Here is a 16,705-nt window from a genome sequence, read left to right as displayed (position 1 = left end):
GGGGAAAACGGGCGGGAGACAAGAGATTATAGTCGTGTAATTCTATCTGCAGAAGAAGAATGAGCAATAATGATGAGAAGAAGAGTGGTACGGTGGCTACAATGTTGATAAAAGATAGTGAATGCTACATAGATATGAATGGCATACAATGGAGACAGAGACAGGCATACAGTGTACACAAATGTACACAGCGTCTGCGTTGAAGTATACAGTGTATAAAATGTAGGGGGGAGGGCATGTTGATTATATAAGGGGGTGAGATATGTGCAGTTGGGGCAAGGATGGGCGTGGAGCAGGATTCAAGAGGTACAAAGAGGAGTAATGGGGGGGGGGGTAGCAAATGTAAAGTGAATGGGTGAAGGGGGATGAGGGAGGGAGTGGTGAGATCTCTTTCAATGGGATGGGAGAGTTTCGAGAGCGGGGGGAGCCTCTGAGCCACATGTGCTGAGGGTCCCGTTGTGTCTTTGAATGGATTTGAATCAGCAGCCCATTTCTATCCTTTAAACTAGATCCTTCCTTTCTTAAAGTGGATGTAGGTGAAGTTGACTCTGACCTTGTGTCAAAAAAAGGCCATGACGTAACAATTTGTCGTGTATTTGTGTGTGTTTAACTTTAAAGCTCCCTGACCCCCTTGACCTTTGCCATGTGTGCACCTCCCTGCTAGATTCTCCTGTGGGGCCTTCTACGAGCGCCTGGATGGGAACTTTAATTAAAGCCTTCAATTACACAGAGGGGAAAAGACACTTTTACATCGAATGTTGAAATCCATCGCTAGGCAAACAACTGAGGGCGCTGTGCCACTGAAAAGCACAAAACTGCCAAGAGGAACAGGCAAGTTTACCAAAGCTCTCAAAAAAAAAAAAACTATTGCATAACAAAAACCTCACCTGAGGGCATGATGCTTATTTGAAGAGTTCAGTTTGTATTTGGATGTTAAACCCCCTGCGTAAACTCAGTCTAGGATGTTGAAGGACAATTTCTAACAACATTTTCCAGCTTTCCAGGAATGTGTGCAATACTAAAAGAAAAGAAAAAAGTCAAAAAGTGAGTGTTTCTCTCTATTCTCCCTCAGCTGAGATTCAGTAAAGTGTGCAGAGTGGGTGAAAACACTAGTGAATGTCAATTAGCTTTGTGTAATGGTTTTAGCAGGGTGCTTGTATGCATGAATGAACACTGAATGTTTCACAAGGAATGAAAATGACAGGAACAGAGTTGTATTTGCAGTCGCTGTCGGTGAATACTTTAAAGTGACAGGTGGGTTTTTAGTGAGACGCACCTGCGTGGTCAGGCTGTTACCTGAATCAGATCCTATAGAATTCAGTAGAACCTGAGTCATGTTGATGGGGCCAGGCAGAAAAATGTGTTTTAGCCTCTTTAACAAATACCAATTGGAAAAAAAGCCTCATTTTAAGTGTATGCTTTTGAACAGTTGTATTCCTAAACATAAGTTTAGGCTACTAATGTTTTGCTTTTTTTTTTTTTTGACTCAAACAGCTTGTATGCAGGAATACGGTAGTTCAGTGGTTAAAAAATGTAGTTCCAAAGTCAAGTGTTGTTTGGTGGCAAGGTAAAATAGTAAAAATGTTCTAAATAAAACATACACTTAAAACAGATGTTGGCACTGTCTGTTGGCATTTTTAAAGTGGCTAAAACATTTTCAGTGGTTTCTGCTCACCCCAACAGCAGCATATTAGTGGTATTGCTGCTCAGTTAGCTAATACGCTATATTTAAATACTTAGCATGACCTTATGTCAAATAACCCAAACTATCACTTTAAAGTTCTGAATGTGAGTAGGTCTACAAGCCTGCAGCCATGCTAGCAGCTCTGTGAGGCACTCACAGGCTAAGGGCTCAAACACCAGCATGCTAATATGCTAAGAAAAACAATGCTAACATGCTACTGTTCAGCAACATGGTGTTTTTCCATGTTGACCTAACTTTACCATGTTAGCATGAGAACATTTCTCAGTTACACTGTAGCTCTAAACACAAAGTGCAGCTGAGGCTAATGGAGGTGTTATTTCTGCCGTATGTCATAGCTCGAAAGTAGTAGTAAACCTAAACTTTGACATGACGACTGCGCTAAATGAAGAGTCAGACGGATTGGAGAATGTGAATTTTGCGAAATTATCAGGTATACAATGAGATATTTCACTGGATAAGTGAAAACTTTAACCTGCTGGTGGTAGAACACATTTTGAACCACCAGTTTACAAAAAAGGAGCTATTTCTCATTTTCCTCAGGTAAAGCTGGTTTGCTCTGCAGTGTGAAATGTTACATTTCTCTGTCTTCACCCATCTACCACTGTTCCTTTCATAGCAAATAAAAACAAAAAAAAAATATGACACCTTCGACAAATACGTGGTAAATAAATAAATAGATAAATAAATAAATACATTTTCAATAAAAATATAGAACAAAATATGTTTACACTCTTGCAATAATTTCAAAAGTTTAACATTCACATGGCTGGCACCGCCCTCTAATTTTGCTGGTGGCACAAACACAAAACATTTAAAAAACACAGAAAGACCAGAGAAGAGTGGAAGAAAAGGAATGGAAAGTCAAAAAGAAAAAAAAAAAACACAACATGAGCAAAAAACTTCATTCTTAATGTGTGGCTTGAATTTTCCTTTTCCTCTCTCCAGGCATATGCAGAGTTTTTGTGACAAAAGACCCGACCAAGTCTTTTTTTTTTTTCTTTCTTCTCGTTTCCCCTCCTGTTAAAAGTTCTACATTATTGGTTCCTCTCCTCCCGCCTCTCTCGTCTTCCCTTCACCTCTCCATGTACAGGCAGAAAGAGTTGAGGCTTTTGTTGGGGCTCTCTGTGAGCCCTGCATCGTTCTCCTTCTATTGTCAAACAAAGAGGATCATGGGAAGGGTTTCGGGTGCCTAATTACTGCTCTACGAAGCTTAAACACTCGGTTGTCCGGTTCAACCAGCCTCTCTACTTTCATTCTAAATTTCCAAGTACAGTATTTTCATGGCTTTTAGGTTTCATTAGAGTTAGGTTAGGATGGGTTCAAGTCATTCTTAGTACACAGTATCCACATACCAGTAGAAACACTGAAAGAGGTATTGGTCACTGTAACCGTTCACCCTCGCCATACTGGTGCTGAAGTGGCCCTTTCTGGATAAGAAATACAAATCAGTCTCACAATGGCAAAGCTGAGCTAAGGTTAATTTGAGGCTTTGAGGCAGTTGTGCATATATTTGAACTGTAATCATAGAAACAAAGTTATGTCAGTTTGCTTGTTTAGTCCCTCTCTGGCAGCTGTGGGACGGTCCCAGTTTCAGTGTAGGTTTCTAGAGTCCTGACGAAATCTGTAAAACTTGTCTGTAAAAATGTCCAAACTATCCTAATTTTTTACCACAATCGAAAATATGAATCATAATATTATACTTGGTTTCAACTGACGGGTGATTCACAGTTGTAGCTGGCTGATTAAACTCATAAGCCCCATGAATTAAATCAATCAACAGGTCTACAATCCCTAGTTTTAAATTTAGGCCTACTGCTGAACAAGGGAGGGAAGCTGAAGCCTCATTTTAACTTGAGCTTAACATTGTAAAGCACTTTTGCATTAAACAATGGCCCTGGACTGTGTTCCCTGTCTTTTACAGCCAGTATGTCAGAGAAACTACAGAGAACAATAACTCTTCCAGTGTCCAACATGGCGTATCAATGTTCTATTAAGACTACGACTAATCCTTCAACAACACAACACACTTTCATTGTCTGAAGAGGCTTTTGGCAACTCGTTCTTTTGTCCGTTACTCGGCTACCAAATGGACACCTGTTGCTAGTTTTGTCTCTATCTATTCGTCTCCCTCTCCTCCGGTGGGAGTCTTGACTTGTGAGAGATTCTACCTGTGATGTGACTAGTGTCCTGAAAAAGAGGGGCTAAATCTAACTAGCTATCCACTTGTTCCTCCTCCGTTAAAGGCAATACGGTATCATAGCTTTATCAGTGTAATTCAGAAATAATTGTGGGACTTGGATGTTTGTCGTACACTCAAGGAAGAGTTGTTGTGTTCGTTTTATTTTGATTTTCACCTAGCTGTAGGGGGCTACATTGTTATGTAGACCGCCTCAGATCCATTCTCCGTTCATTTCTTCTGTTTGCTCGGCTCTGCTCTCGGACTCCTCGGTTGCTCGTGACTTGTAGATAAAATCCACGTTAACAATCAAGTCTAACTCGAGATTAACTCGTTCCTTCTCTCAAGAGACACCACCATTTTGTTTCTGCGCTTGCTGAGTATGCATGTCTTCAATTAGAAAGTGGGGAGGAGAAGAGAGCAGGTCTCTGGTCATGTGACTCATCATGTTCGGTCAGGTGGCGTTTGATGATCCTGGTGACGTTTGGCTGGACATTAAAATGAAAAATGACAATGGCTTGAGGTGCTTTGTAATTGGTCAGTAGCGTTTCGACTGACTGACAGGACGTCTCCTGTTGAAGTTGAGCCACGTGTCACATTGTGATTGGTCGGCGGGAAGGTAATGTGCTTTCTTTGATTGGTCGGAGTGGGTGAACCATGTGTTTCCCTGGCTGTGACTTTGTCATGTATTTCTCTGGTAAGGTTTGGACTTTTTGGACATCCCCGTCTTTAGCCTTGTCCCTCTGGGGGGAGGGGGGTTGAAGCTGCCCTTGAAGGCTGACTAGAGATCAGCTCGACCCGCACCCGCCATTTCTGCTGGAATCAGCCATTCGCGGGGGGAAATCCTCCGTCATATCCTTAGATCAGCTTCGAGGGAAAAACTCCCTCCCTCCTCCGTCCCTTTGCGAGGGAGTCATGGTGGGAAGCAAGGCAGAAAGTAAGGAAACAGGTAAGGAAACGATATGGGAAGGACAGAAGGAAGGAAGAGAGAGAGGCCTCTCTTCCGCAACATTCTTCTCAGGGATGAGACTGGGTCCCGTTTGACGATGAGAGGAGTCTGGTCTTGTCTTTCCCTGACTCTCGCCTCTGTAAGGCGGTGCTACTGCTGCTCCCACTGCCGCTGCCGCTGCCACTGCCGCTGCCTCCATCCGCTGCGCGCTCCCTCTCTCCCCGATCCGATCCACTTTCGGAACGCCGAGAGTTCTGGCGTGAAGGAGTGCTGGGCTGGCGGGAAAGCTGACCGTTCCTCTCATCTGAGAGACAAGAAGGTCAGAATCAGGGTGGAAAAGATGTGAAACAAACCAACTACTGGTACATGTTGTGCATAAACAGTGCCTTGAACTTTCCACGTTTTGTCACCGCCACAAACTTAAAGGGATAGTTCAACATTTTGGCAAATTGTTTTGGCCATTGCCATAATCCCTATAGTCATAGCAGTAGGTTTGTTTCCTTTAATTGTCGGTGCAAGCTATTTTTAGAACGGCAGAGCAGAGCCGTGAGCTGCTCAGAGCTACGCTATGGAGGCTAATGGGATTTCTTGGTTTCCCTCATCAAATTCATAAAATACAAAATCCAACAACTCCAAAACGCTCTGGTGGACAAGTTGTGACCTGCACATTCACCACGCTATGAGATAATAACGAAACGTTACGAGACAGAGTCGTTTAGCCCAAACCGGTTCCCAAACTTTTCCATGGCAGGGCCCCCCGAATAGCATTAGCTTCTGGCTGGGGACCCTCTTTTGCAAACCCACTGAGTTTTGAAACAGTTAGCAGTTAATGGTCATGATGTCATGAATGATAATTTGTCTGGCAGGCAATTAGAAAGATGATTTGCTTTTGAAATATATTTCAAAATATATGGAAAAGTAAGTGGTCAAGATATTTGTATTTAACATATATTCCAAAATAATCGTTGAAATATGTAGTTAAGATATTTTGTCTTTACATATATGTCAGAATAAATGTGCAAATATGTAGTCTAGATATTTGTTTATAATATATATTTCAGAATAAATGTGCAAACATGTAGTTTAGACATTTGTTTATATATTTTTTAAAAAGTACAAACATTTAATCTCTATTGTACAAACATGTAGTCTAGCCTATCACATAAAATCTCAATAAAATTAAAGTTTGTGCTTATAACGTGACAAAATGCGGAAAAGTTCAAGCGGTGTGAATACTTTTGCAAGGCACTGTATGGGTGTGTGTTGTGTGTTGTGTGTGTTACTCACCAGCAAGTGCCTGCACAGAGGGCTGATCATGAGTACTCAGGAGCTGAGCCTGAATGGTTTCCACCACTCTTTTGAACTTGCGACTGGGACCTGAGAGGTGACAGAGGGTCAGCTGGTCAGTTATATGACTGTAGGTCGACCTGGCTGAGAGAGTGTTCATTTCAAGTGCTCAACTAAACTGAAAATACACACTGAACCCTTAAAGCAGATATCAGTGGCACGGCCGTTTCGGCTAATGCTGTGTTCAAGGCAGGCTTTTGAAACCGTAAGTTACAGCTTCAAGTCACAACTACGACTTGGTAGCGTTCCAGGTAACCCGTAGCTCGTGTTTTTACCGTCCTGTTGTCTGTGAAAGTTCCCTATAACGGCCACTCGTAACTTCCGACCCGTGAACTCGTACCAGATCGAACTGGTATGACTTCACAGGAAGGAAAAACACAAAGTACGAGTTTCCTTGAACGCACCATGAGTTAGCAGCCCCCGCCCTTGTCAGGCATCAATTGGTCCTCGTGCTACGTCACCACATTCACGCGCATCCCTTGGCTGCACACACAGCCCTTCATGCCGTTCTCTCCCCTCATTGGATAACACTTGTATCCCACAAGGAAAATTTTCTCCTCGGGTTACAGCAGAGCAGAGTGACGGAGAGACTCGTGTTTAGGCTGAAATACTTCATGTAAGTGATTGCTGAAGGAAAATAGGACTATTTAGGACTTATATTAACAAAAACATTCCACTGATATCTGCTTTAAATGAGAATGAATGCGTCTCAAATTCCATGTAATAACTATTTTTGTCCACTTGGTGGCAGTGAAAAAATGTTTCTGACCACCCACTGCCAGTAAATCCTCTTAGCCCTGCTGTTGATGCTGCTGGTTTCAGCTGAAAACAATGTTATGGTAGTGATGAGAGAGAAACATTTATGGAGTTATGACCCAAGAAAACCAAAGCAATAAGCCTGGGGTATCAAATGTACGACCAGAGGGGCCGTGTGAAAATTACATTACATTAGAAGACAGAAGAGGCAAAATATTGTTGTAACTGCACACAGAAAGAAATTTCAAGCTGTTCATGTTTTGTAAAAGAAGAGTTCAATAACTGTAAACATCTTAATCATGTACTGGTACGTCTTTGAACTATAACAACTCATCATACAACTCATTTAAGCAGAATGCTGAGAAATGGCTTGTTAACAAACAAAAATTAAATTTGATGCTGATTTTATTATTAGTATATAAGAGCATCATGCAATAGTAGATGTGTCTTTATTGTCTTTCAACTGTGTATATAATAATGTGTATATAATGGGTTTTATTATTGTGGTTCTTCTGCCCTTTAACATCAGGCAGAGGGACCACTGATTAAAATGATCCTTTTTGAGTACATGTACATTTTTTAAAAAGATGTTATTAATGTACACTGTCCCTTTTAAAATAAACAAATAAATAAAACAAAGGAAAAATTAAAATTTAGTCATCGTTATTCATAAGTTATTAGGCTATTATTTTACACTTGAGATCAAATTGCAATAAGCTAAAGGACTTCCATGATTCATGAAGTGTCACCAGACATGATGAGACAAAGAGCTGTTTCAGACACAGAGGAACTGTTCTCTGTTAGCTAATTTGCAACTCTGGTTGAAGAGAAGACACTTCTGGCACTGTCAGTGCGATATCATTGTGGTGCTCTTAAAACGTTCAAACATTTCATTCAACACCTTTCTTGAAATAAATCACACCAGTCCAGGCCTGCTGGGCATCAAAGTATTCAAGCAGTCGGTTTGGCAACTGTATGGGTACAACTGTGTTAAAAATACACTTGATTACAGTGTTGTGGCGTCTCTTCATCTTTTACTGATAAGTCTATATTTCATGAGTCAGCAAAGAAGCAATAAATCAGGTGCATTGATGATTTCATCAGTTTCTGTTCCCTCCTCCCACACTTTGCTCCTCTAGATATGAACACGCTGCTTCTTGTGCTGTGTAATCTTGATGGAGCCCTTTAGTTACTATGGACAAATGTTGTTGGACTGTAAATGCTGAATCCACCATCCATTCTCTATCCATCGTAGTTGTGTGAATTCTTATCATTAATAATCCTGTCCCTTGTAAAAATGCTCCATTGCAGTTCTCACTAACGTCTCTGCCTACTATACCTCCCTTCAACATGTTTTCACAGAACTGGGGAAAAAGGCATTTCGTTTTGCTGCTCCCTCTGCATGGAAATCTCTGCAAGATGAATTAAATTGTCGAACCTGATCCCTCTTGATAACCTTGTTAAGATCCTTAAAGCCCCAGTATGTAACTTATTTGGCTTTTTATTAGCAAAAATCAAATATTGCTTTCATAAATACATATTTCACTGAAGTCGAATCACACCCGCATACAAATGAAAGCTTTCTCGTCCCTTAGAATGAGTTGTTACAAGTCGTTACAAATACATAAGTGGGCGACGTACTGAACCGAGGCTGCCATGTTGCATCGCCATTTTTTACGTTCAGTGGCAGCGTGACCGTAGGTAACCACAGAAACTCAGCGGAGGTGTCGGCTCGGGGAGAAAGTTTTCCAGGTAGCGCCTGTTAAAACTGTCACCACTGTGTAGTGTGAGGAAGGACGGAGGCACTGATGTTGCATTCAGGTGCAGTCAGGCAGAGGGCCGTCGGCAAACCAACCGGATGTCATTTTACTCCACGAGAGAAAGACGGTAAAACGTGGGTCAGGTAAACAATACGACATCACCATGACAACATATTGTCACGTCTGTATTGTTTTGCCTCGTGCTGGCGGACCACTTGTTTACATAGACGCTTGTTTATCCTGTTACATGCAGCGTCTGTTGTCTGTCTGACATCTGCCTGATTTCACGTGAATGCAACATCAAGAATACGTTCCGATATGCAACCGCACCGCTAGATGGGGGGAATTCCTACACATACCTTTAAAACTAAGGAACTCGAAAGCATTGGGCTCTGTCACTGTTTTTAAATCAGATGTTGCACTTCCTTCAATCTATCCCAGATCATTTCATTTTATTGTTATTTATTTGTATTACTGCTTGTACTTGTAATTTTGCTGCCTCTTGGCCAAGTCACTTTTGAAAAAGAGATTCTATATCTCAATAAGCTTTACCTGGTTAAATAAAGGTTGAAAGAAAAAAAAACAACATATTCCTCTACCTGCTATTAGAGTGAAGGTGACGCTGTAGATGCCCATCTCTCTTCTTCCTTCCCTCTCGGCTCGTTCTCTCTCTCGCTCCCTCTCTCCTTCAGAGAAAGCAATGTCAACCTACAGAAGAGAAGGACCCGTTTTCATCTTTATCATTTTCAAGATAACAGCCATTTCATATCAGAATTCCGATGAGATACAGTATGTAGAAAAAGCTATTGTTGCATTCTGTAGATTTTCAACAAATTAAAAAATATGATGTCTTTTCTTTAAATAATATATCATAGCCTTATCTTATATTGTATATTCAATTTTTGCTGTATTTTGAGTATCAATTAAGATTAGATAAGCTATTACCAATAAAGATTACTACTAATAGATTGCTTTATACAGAAGCTTCTTGAAAGCAGGTCATGGATATTTATCCTCATCCTTCAACTCTTCAGGGCTGAAGAGATTAAAAATGAAGTATTACCTGGAACTTGACAGGCTTGTGGAAGACAGCGGTGCTACCAGAGGACTTGTGCTCTGCCCGGAAACTGTTCTGAGACACCACACTGTGGCTGAGGGACGGGATCTAAAGGGAGACAAAAGAAAAGGGTGATGTTCAACCCAAAAACAAACAAAAAAAAAGATAAATTGTCGTTATAAACTTTTTATAAATAGCAAATAAGGTAATGCTCAGGCTTATCTGAGCTCCATCACACTCACAGAGAGGAAGGCATGGACGATGTCAGCCTTGATGGAGCTGAGCGGTTTGTCTCGAATCATCACAAAGATCTGCTCCTCTTTCTCCAGGTTGATGAAGTTACCGAACCAGGACCTCTTGGCCAGTCTGCAAATAAACGCTGTCGTCAGTGAACCAACACTCCACTGCACTGATGTCAAAGATTAGACAGATCAAGTTAGACGCTCTAGATTGATTTAATCTGGTGTCACGCGCAGGGAGATTAATGAATCACCTTGGTCTGCCATTAAGAAAGAAAAAGTCAGTCAAACCTGTAGTGAGTGCCAACTGTTTTTTACACATCCTACAGACACATTAGCATTTATGTGGAGATGTGTTTATGGCCACCTCATGAATATTAGACTCATTTCTTTTTGGTCTCTACAAACTCCTGAGAAAATGCCCCTATATCTTTAAAGGCAAAGCTGACAAGGCAGTTTGTCAGCTCCCGTCAAAAGAAGAGGAAATACTGTTCAACCCTGGAAACTACAGCTGAAGTCTCCCCTCCTGGATCTTGAAACATGAAAAGCTCCAGGAAAGCTTCTAAATGGACTTTGTAGTGAAACTGCTCTTGTTTTGTATTGCACATAGAAAATGCGCACTTACTCTGGACTGGACTCTGGAGTCAAACTGGACATGTCCTCGGATGTAGGGACTAAAAAAAGAAGAGCAAAAAAGAGAGGGAGAAAGAAAAGGACAGGGGCAGTGAATCTTGATGACAGGCGCTTATTTAATTACACTAATTACAAATTATCTCAGAATCTGAAATTACTCAACACAGCCACAGGCCACTTTCTTGTTAATAATAGATTCCGTCTTGGATACAGATGCAGAGTCAGATGAATGTGATTTAACCTGTTAGAGAGTGGAGCATCGAGTTCACGCTCACACATCCTGTGATGTATATATGATCGGCTGTCAGATGTTACAGATGTGTGGCGCTTGAGCTGAGATTGTCTACAACTATTCGAGCTTTCCTCACCTGCTGTTCTCTGATCGAAGCAGCACGTGGTCTATCCCACCAATCACGTTAACGCAGGGGTGTCAAACTAATTTTATTTCAGGGGCCACAAACAGTGCAATTTGTTCTCAAGTGGGCCAGACTAGTAAAATAATGGCATTTTAACCTATAAATAAAAAACTTTTTTTTCCTTTGTTTTAGTACATTATTAGGATGTTTACAGTTAATAGTATGAACAACCTGAAATTTCTTAAAGGGATATATATAGTTCAACATTTTGGCAAATTGGCCCGTTGCCATAATCCCTATAGTCATAGCAGTAGGTTGGTTACCTTTATTTGTCGTGCACGCTATTTTTAGAACAGCGGAGCAGAGCCGCGAGCTGCTCAGAGCTACGCTACGCAGGCTAATGGGATTTCTTGTTTTCCCTCATCAAACTCATCAAATACACAATCCAACAACTCCAAAACGCTCTGGTGGACAAGTTGTGACCTGCACATTCACCACGCTATGAAAAAATAACGCAACATTACGCGACAGAGTTGTTCCAGAGGTAAATTTGTGCGAAATCGCTGATGCGCGTTCCCGTCGGGGGCATTTTTTCGCCAAGCAGTCTCTGCATTTGCCTCGAAAACAACTCGACAGGTCACAACTTTTCCACCAGAGCGTTTTGGAGTTGTTGGATTGTGTATTTGATGAGTTTGATGAGGGAAACCAAGAAATCCCATTAGCCTCCATAGCGTAGCTCTGAGCAGCTCGCAGCTCTGCTCCGCCATTCTAAAAACAGCTTGCACCGACAATCAAAGGTAACGAACCTACTGCTATGACTGCAGGGATTATGGCAATGGGCCAGTTTGACAAAATGTGGAACTGTCCCTTTAATGTACGTATGTGCAATTTCAACAATATCATGCCTCTTCTGTCTTCTATGTCATTTTCAAACTTTCCTGAGGGCCAGATTGGACCCTTTGCCGGGCTGGTTTTGGCCCACGGGCTGCACGTTTGACACCCCGACATTAATGCAATTCGGACCCAGAGTAAAAACATCTGATTAGCCTGTCACTCAATTTATATACTAGCTTAAAAAGTCATTTTTAGGATAAGACATTAATTCAGCTAGAAGAGAGGATTCACTTTGTTTCAGTTTTCGCTCACCTTGCAGTTTGCGCCGATGGAAGCGCGGCGAGCCCAGCAGGTTGTTTTTGAACGAGTTGAGCCTTGTTCTCCAGTGGGCGGAGCTGGAGGCGGCCATCCCGCCGCTGCTGCCCGGGCTGGGCGGCGGGGTCACTGAGGCCCCGCCGGCTCCGTCCGCTCTGGAAGAAGAGGACGACGAGGAAGAGGAGGGAGGGGTGGTGGAGGAGGAGGGGTGTTGGATTTGGTGCACGGGCGTGCCCAGCGGGGTGGGCAGCGGGGAGCCCTGTGGCGTGACCTGTGAGACAGGAGGGGGGGTGGCAGAGGAGTTAGAGGACGAGTGGACGTTCTTGGACTTGAAGTAGGACGGAGAGGGGAAGTTGAAGAAGCGTGGAATGGGGGAGAGGAGCGGGGACGGAGACGGTGACGGGGAGAGTGGCGCCTGGAGAGGGAGGGACTTCATGGAGTAAAGCTGGGGCCGGTCGGCGGGGCCCTTTGAGGGCAGGGTCTGGGTTTTGGGGTCAGGCGGTGGACGGGTGGGCCGAGAGCTGGTAGAACTTCCCGCTTTGGGGTCTTTGGAGGAGGAAGCAGAGGTGGCGGTGACTTCTGATTGGCTGAAAGTGAAGACCGGGCTCGGATGGGCAGACTGAGAAATATGGGAAGAAAAGAAGGACAGAGGGATGGACAGAAAGTAATGGACATGAATTATGATGCATGGACATGATACTTCAACAGAGGGAATCTGACTTTGATCTCTACTGCTGCTGACTATAATTATGTGTTATTGTGTGTGTTTCAGTCCCCGCGTGTACACAGACTTTTGTAGGGGGCGTCACGGCGTGTCCATGAAATGAGAATGTGCATGGGCTGACAATGTGACAGTATGATGGAGAGGCATGACATTTAGAGCCAGAGAGAATAAAGATCACAGGAAATTTGTTTTTTTTGTGTTTTTGATGGCCAAAACAGATATTTATATATTGAAGCACCCGATGATACATGTTTGTTTACTATAATGTGTATACACAGAAAAAGAAAAGAGTAGAAAGACGGGCATGAGAAAATAACCACACTGCGAAGAGCACCAACTGATAAATGAGCAGTGTGGTGACTTCAGGAGACTGTTTCATCTAGTTAAAGGACAATAACTGGGAGCTCATCCACACCAGATGGCAGAAGTGAAGGAACATTTATTATATTTTTCATTAAACATGTCAGTGAGTCTTTTTTTAAGTTAATAAGTTTAGGAATTCTAATTTGTTTTCCTGCTGAGAGTTATGAGACTCTGTTGAAGCTAAATCCGCCCTCCAGCACCTCTAAAGCTCACAAATTACCAGGTTACATCGTGTTTGTTGTTGATCCATGAAAAGATATATTTGCTGTTATAAGAACCTAGAACTATCTCAGTGTAGTTTTACATCGCCTCGCTCAGGATTCTCTCTGAAACTCTGGTAGCAACAGGGCTGTGAGCCAATCAGAAGAGACGGGGCTGTGAGACTCCCTTTAAATTGGTCAACTCTTTTCTGAGTGATAAAATAAAATTAGAGCGAATTTTAGGTGAAACAATCAGAGAGAATGTGGGCGTATCCCTTTAATGTGAGTCTAACCCGCTGCTGGTTATGGCGTCATATTTACAGTACAGACATAAGAGTGGTAGTCATCTTATATAACTGATAAAACCCTGTTTCTTGCTGTGGTTATGGATATCTGATACAGCAAAATCAGAATCAAAAGGTATCACATTAAATAATGCATTAATACAATAGTCACTTCCGACTGAATGTGATTGAAATGCTTCCTGGTGAAGAGAGAAAAATGGAGGTAAAATGGACCAGAGAAGAGAAAAGAGGAGCTTGGATAATGTAAAGCAGAGGTGGACACAGCAGAGGAGAATACATGAGAATAAAGTTCTTACCCTGGGACTGCTCATTGGACTGGAGGACAGACCTGTGGACGCTCCGCTGACTGAACGAGACCTTTTGAAGACAGAAACATGACAGTGAGTCCCTTAAGTGAACTTCACAAGACCATTCAGTAGTTTTTAATCCTGAAGTTACAATATTATTTCCAGATGTGATAATAATTCAACAACAATCTACTATGTAATGTAATGTGTTTGTCTACTGTCTAATGTACGTATTTTTTGTAACCCATGCCAGTGCCAAAGATAATTTTCCGTTTTATTTAAGTTCAATCGACAATAAAGTAGACTGAGTCGATCTGCTATAAAAGTGCCAATAATAAATATTGAATATTTTATCCACCTACAGTGGATTTAAGTGTACATAAAAATATACTTTCTTCTGAAAACATTAAATTGAATTTTTTTTTTTTTTTTTTTCTGTGTTTCTATAATTTGATTATAATGCATTTTAGCAACACTGGGCAGGACATGCCCTAAAAACAAAAAGCTTTTCTTCAAAATAATGTGTGACAAATATTGTAAAATAGTGTTGCATTGCAAACATGAATTACATTTATTCCACATTTCAGTCCAGATTTATTTTCCTGTATATAGTCAGATTTGTATGAAAAAAATACTAGTTACACCACCTGACAGTGGGTTGCATCAGGTCATTGACCCTCATACCTCTGGCTGTGTGCATTAGTGTCCAGGGCCCTGCGAGGTGGCGTGGGAGACCCCTGATCCGTGACACTGAGGACTTCCAGGCTCTTCCTCTCTGGACGAAAGCGGCCGTGACGTGTCAACATGGGGGAGTCCACACGCTTCCTGGGTGGGTCTTAGAGGAGAGAGATATTGATAGAACAGAGTGGAGAACGAACAGAGTTGGACATTTTTTTAAACCTTTAAAATGATTTTAAGGTTAAACTGTGTTCTTGACAAAACATTTGTTGTTCTTGTTTAGACCGTGAAGGGATCAAAGAGCTACTGTTCTCACCAACATCATTTCTGGGAGGCAGATCCTCATCCTCACAGCTGGGGTAGCGCTCCTTCCTGTCCAACAGGAGGTAGTAGATCATCTTCTCCTGGTTCTCCCTGCAGACACAGTGAAGACACATGAGACACAGGAATTAAAGGTTCGGAACAAAAAGAGGCAGACAGTTGTTGACTGATATAACCAGTGTCATCACAGCTGACAACTTCTTCTGACTGTCTGGAAAAAGTCCTGATGTCCACAAGGCAAAAATGAGTGGCCAGGTGAAGTCATACAGTATAATAAGTAACATTTAATAAACAGTTTATAAATAAGATGAATGAGAAACTTTAAATTCTTTCTGTTTCTACTATTCAAAACACAACTTAAAGGGGAACTATGCAAGTCTGCTTGCTTTTCCTCTGTTTTGCTAACCCTCCTCTCAGCCATGTGCATTTGTTTACAACGAAGCTGGTGAAAAATCAATACAAGGAGCGGTGGATAATGTTACATAACATATACGATGTTATGACGTGTGTGTTTGTGTAGTCTTAACTGTCATTAACAAAAGATTACGGGTTACGGAGCACGTTTGTGTCGCGGTGTGCAGAGACGAGAGCTGGGACACTGGGGCGGCGACCAGGTACTCCACTGATGTTGCAAGGTTGGTTTTCAGCCATGAGACGCCAGGGGCCTCATGTATCAATACTTGCGTGGAAGTGTGCGTACGCATGGATCCAAGCACTTTTCCTTTGTACATCCTAGTCAACTTGGAATTGAGCGCACATGTAGAAGTGCCGAACTCCTCCCTGTCCACGCCTCCATCTAAATATGCAAATCAATGTAAATAAGGCCTGCACCAATGATTCTCTTCTCTTCTCTTCTCTTCTCTTCAGATAACACCATGAAAAACTGTGAGGAAGAGCAATTTAACAAAATTTGAGTTGAAGGTGCTCCACGATAAAGTTGAGCCGCGTAAACTTTTTTTTTTTTTTTTGTCCTCCGGCACCATTACAAAGGGGAGTGGGAGAGTGTGTGTGTGATATAAAGGTGAATGTGACGCGGACGACCGCTGTCATCCCAAATGAAAGCAGACAATGTACTCGATAATTAAATTATGTGAAATGGATTTATGATTGTCATTTGCCTTTTTTTATACACAGATCGCGTAGTAAATAAATGCAGAAGTGCGCCAGGGAGGCTGATAAAGACACATGTCCAACTTTACGCATGTGTTTATTGACATTAAGTACTTCACACAGCGTGTGTAGTTTAACCAGCAAAAAAAGAAAGTCACTGACAGTGTGATATCTGGGCGGACATGCTCAGTGTGCATCGGGGGTTATAGGACAATTAAACAAATACATTTACTTTGCAGTGCCAGCCTGTAATCTGTTCCCAACTATGCTGAATGAATGAATCGTGCACTGAACCAGCCATCTCGCCTCAATGTTTGTTAATATGTGGTGCATCTGTATATTCACTTCGCACTGCAGCATCTGCAATATCTTAAAACTAAAGCTGACGGTACCACTTTGCGCATGCTTTTATATCCACCTATCTAATTGCAACACGTGGATGGGTTGTTCATAAATGTGTCTCTGATGTGCACATTACTCTGAGGACTAATTGTTTTCACATTATTAACAGTTTCACAGCTTCACCTCTAAGTGTCGCCAAAGGAACAATAGCTGTAGAAACGTGCGTACGCCAGCTATGGAGTTGGCGT

General features: G+C 42.0%; 1 protein-coding gene across 3 annotated transcripts in view; it reads right to left on the bottom strand.

Moving 5' to 3' along the window:
- Nucleotides 1-3,517: 3,517 nt before the first annotated feature.
- Nucleotides 3,518-16,705, bottom strand: part of brsk1b (BR serine/threonine kinase 1b) — a 36,324-nt gene continuing 23,136 nt past the window's right edge. For 2 of the 3 annotated variants that reach the window (XM_085785080.1, XM_085785082.1), the window contains 10 exons: nt 15,001-15,098; nt 14,691-14,841; nt 14,016-14,076; nt 12,125-12,746; nt 10,615-10,663; nt 9,993-10,116; nt 9,757-9,858; nt 9,293-9,401; nt 6,118-6,207; nt 3,518-5,134 (listed from right to left, as the gene is read on the bottom strand). In XM_085785080.1, the coding sequence (XP_085641206.1) occupies nt 4,899-5,134; nt 6,118-6,207; nt 9,293-9,401; nt 9,757-9,858; nt 9,993-10,116; nt 10,615-10,663; nt 12,125-12,746; nt 14,016-14,076; nt 14,691-14,841; nt 15,001-15,098 (1,642 nt within the window). In that variant the 3' untranslated portion in view covers nt 3,518-4,898. The remainder of the gene's footprint in view (nt 5,135-6,117; nt 6,208-9,292; nt 9,402-9,756; nt 9,859-9,992; nt 10,117-10,614; nt 10,664-12,124; nt 12,747-14,015; nt 14,077-14,690; nt 14,842-15,000; nt 15,099-16,705) is intronic. The other variant, XM_085785081.1, reaches the window with a different exon arrangement.

Source organism: Trachurus japonicus, chromosome 8 (assembly GCF_045865225.1).
Source record: "Trachurus japonicus isolate A0001 chromosome 8, Traja_1.0".
NCBI classification, from domain to species: Eukaryota; Metazoa; Chordata; class Actinopteri; order Carangiformes; family Carangidae; genus Trachurus; species Trachurus japonicus.
This window is presented reverse-complemented; position numbering and strand designations above follow the sequence as displayed.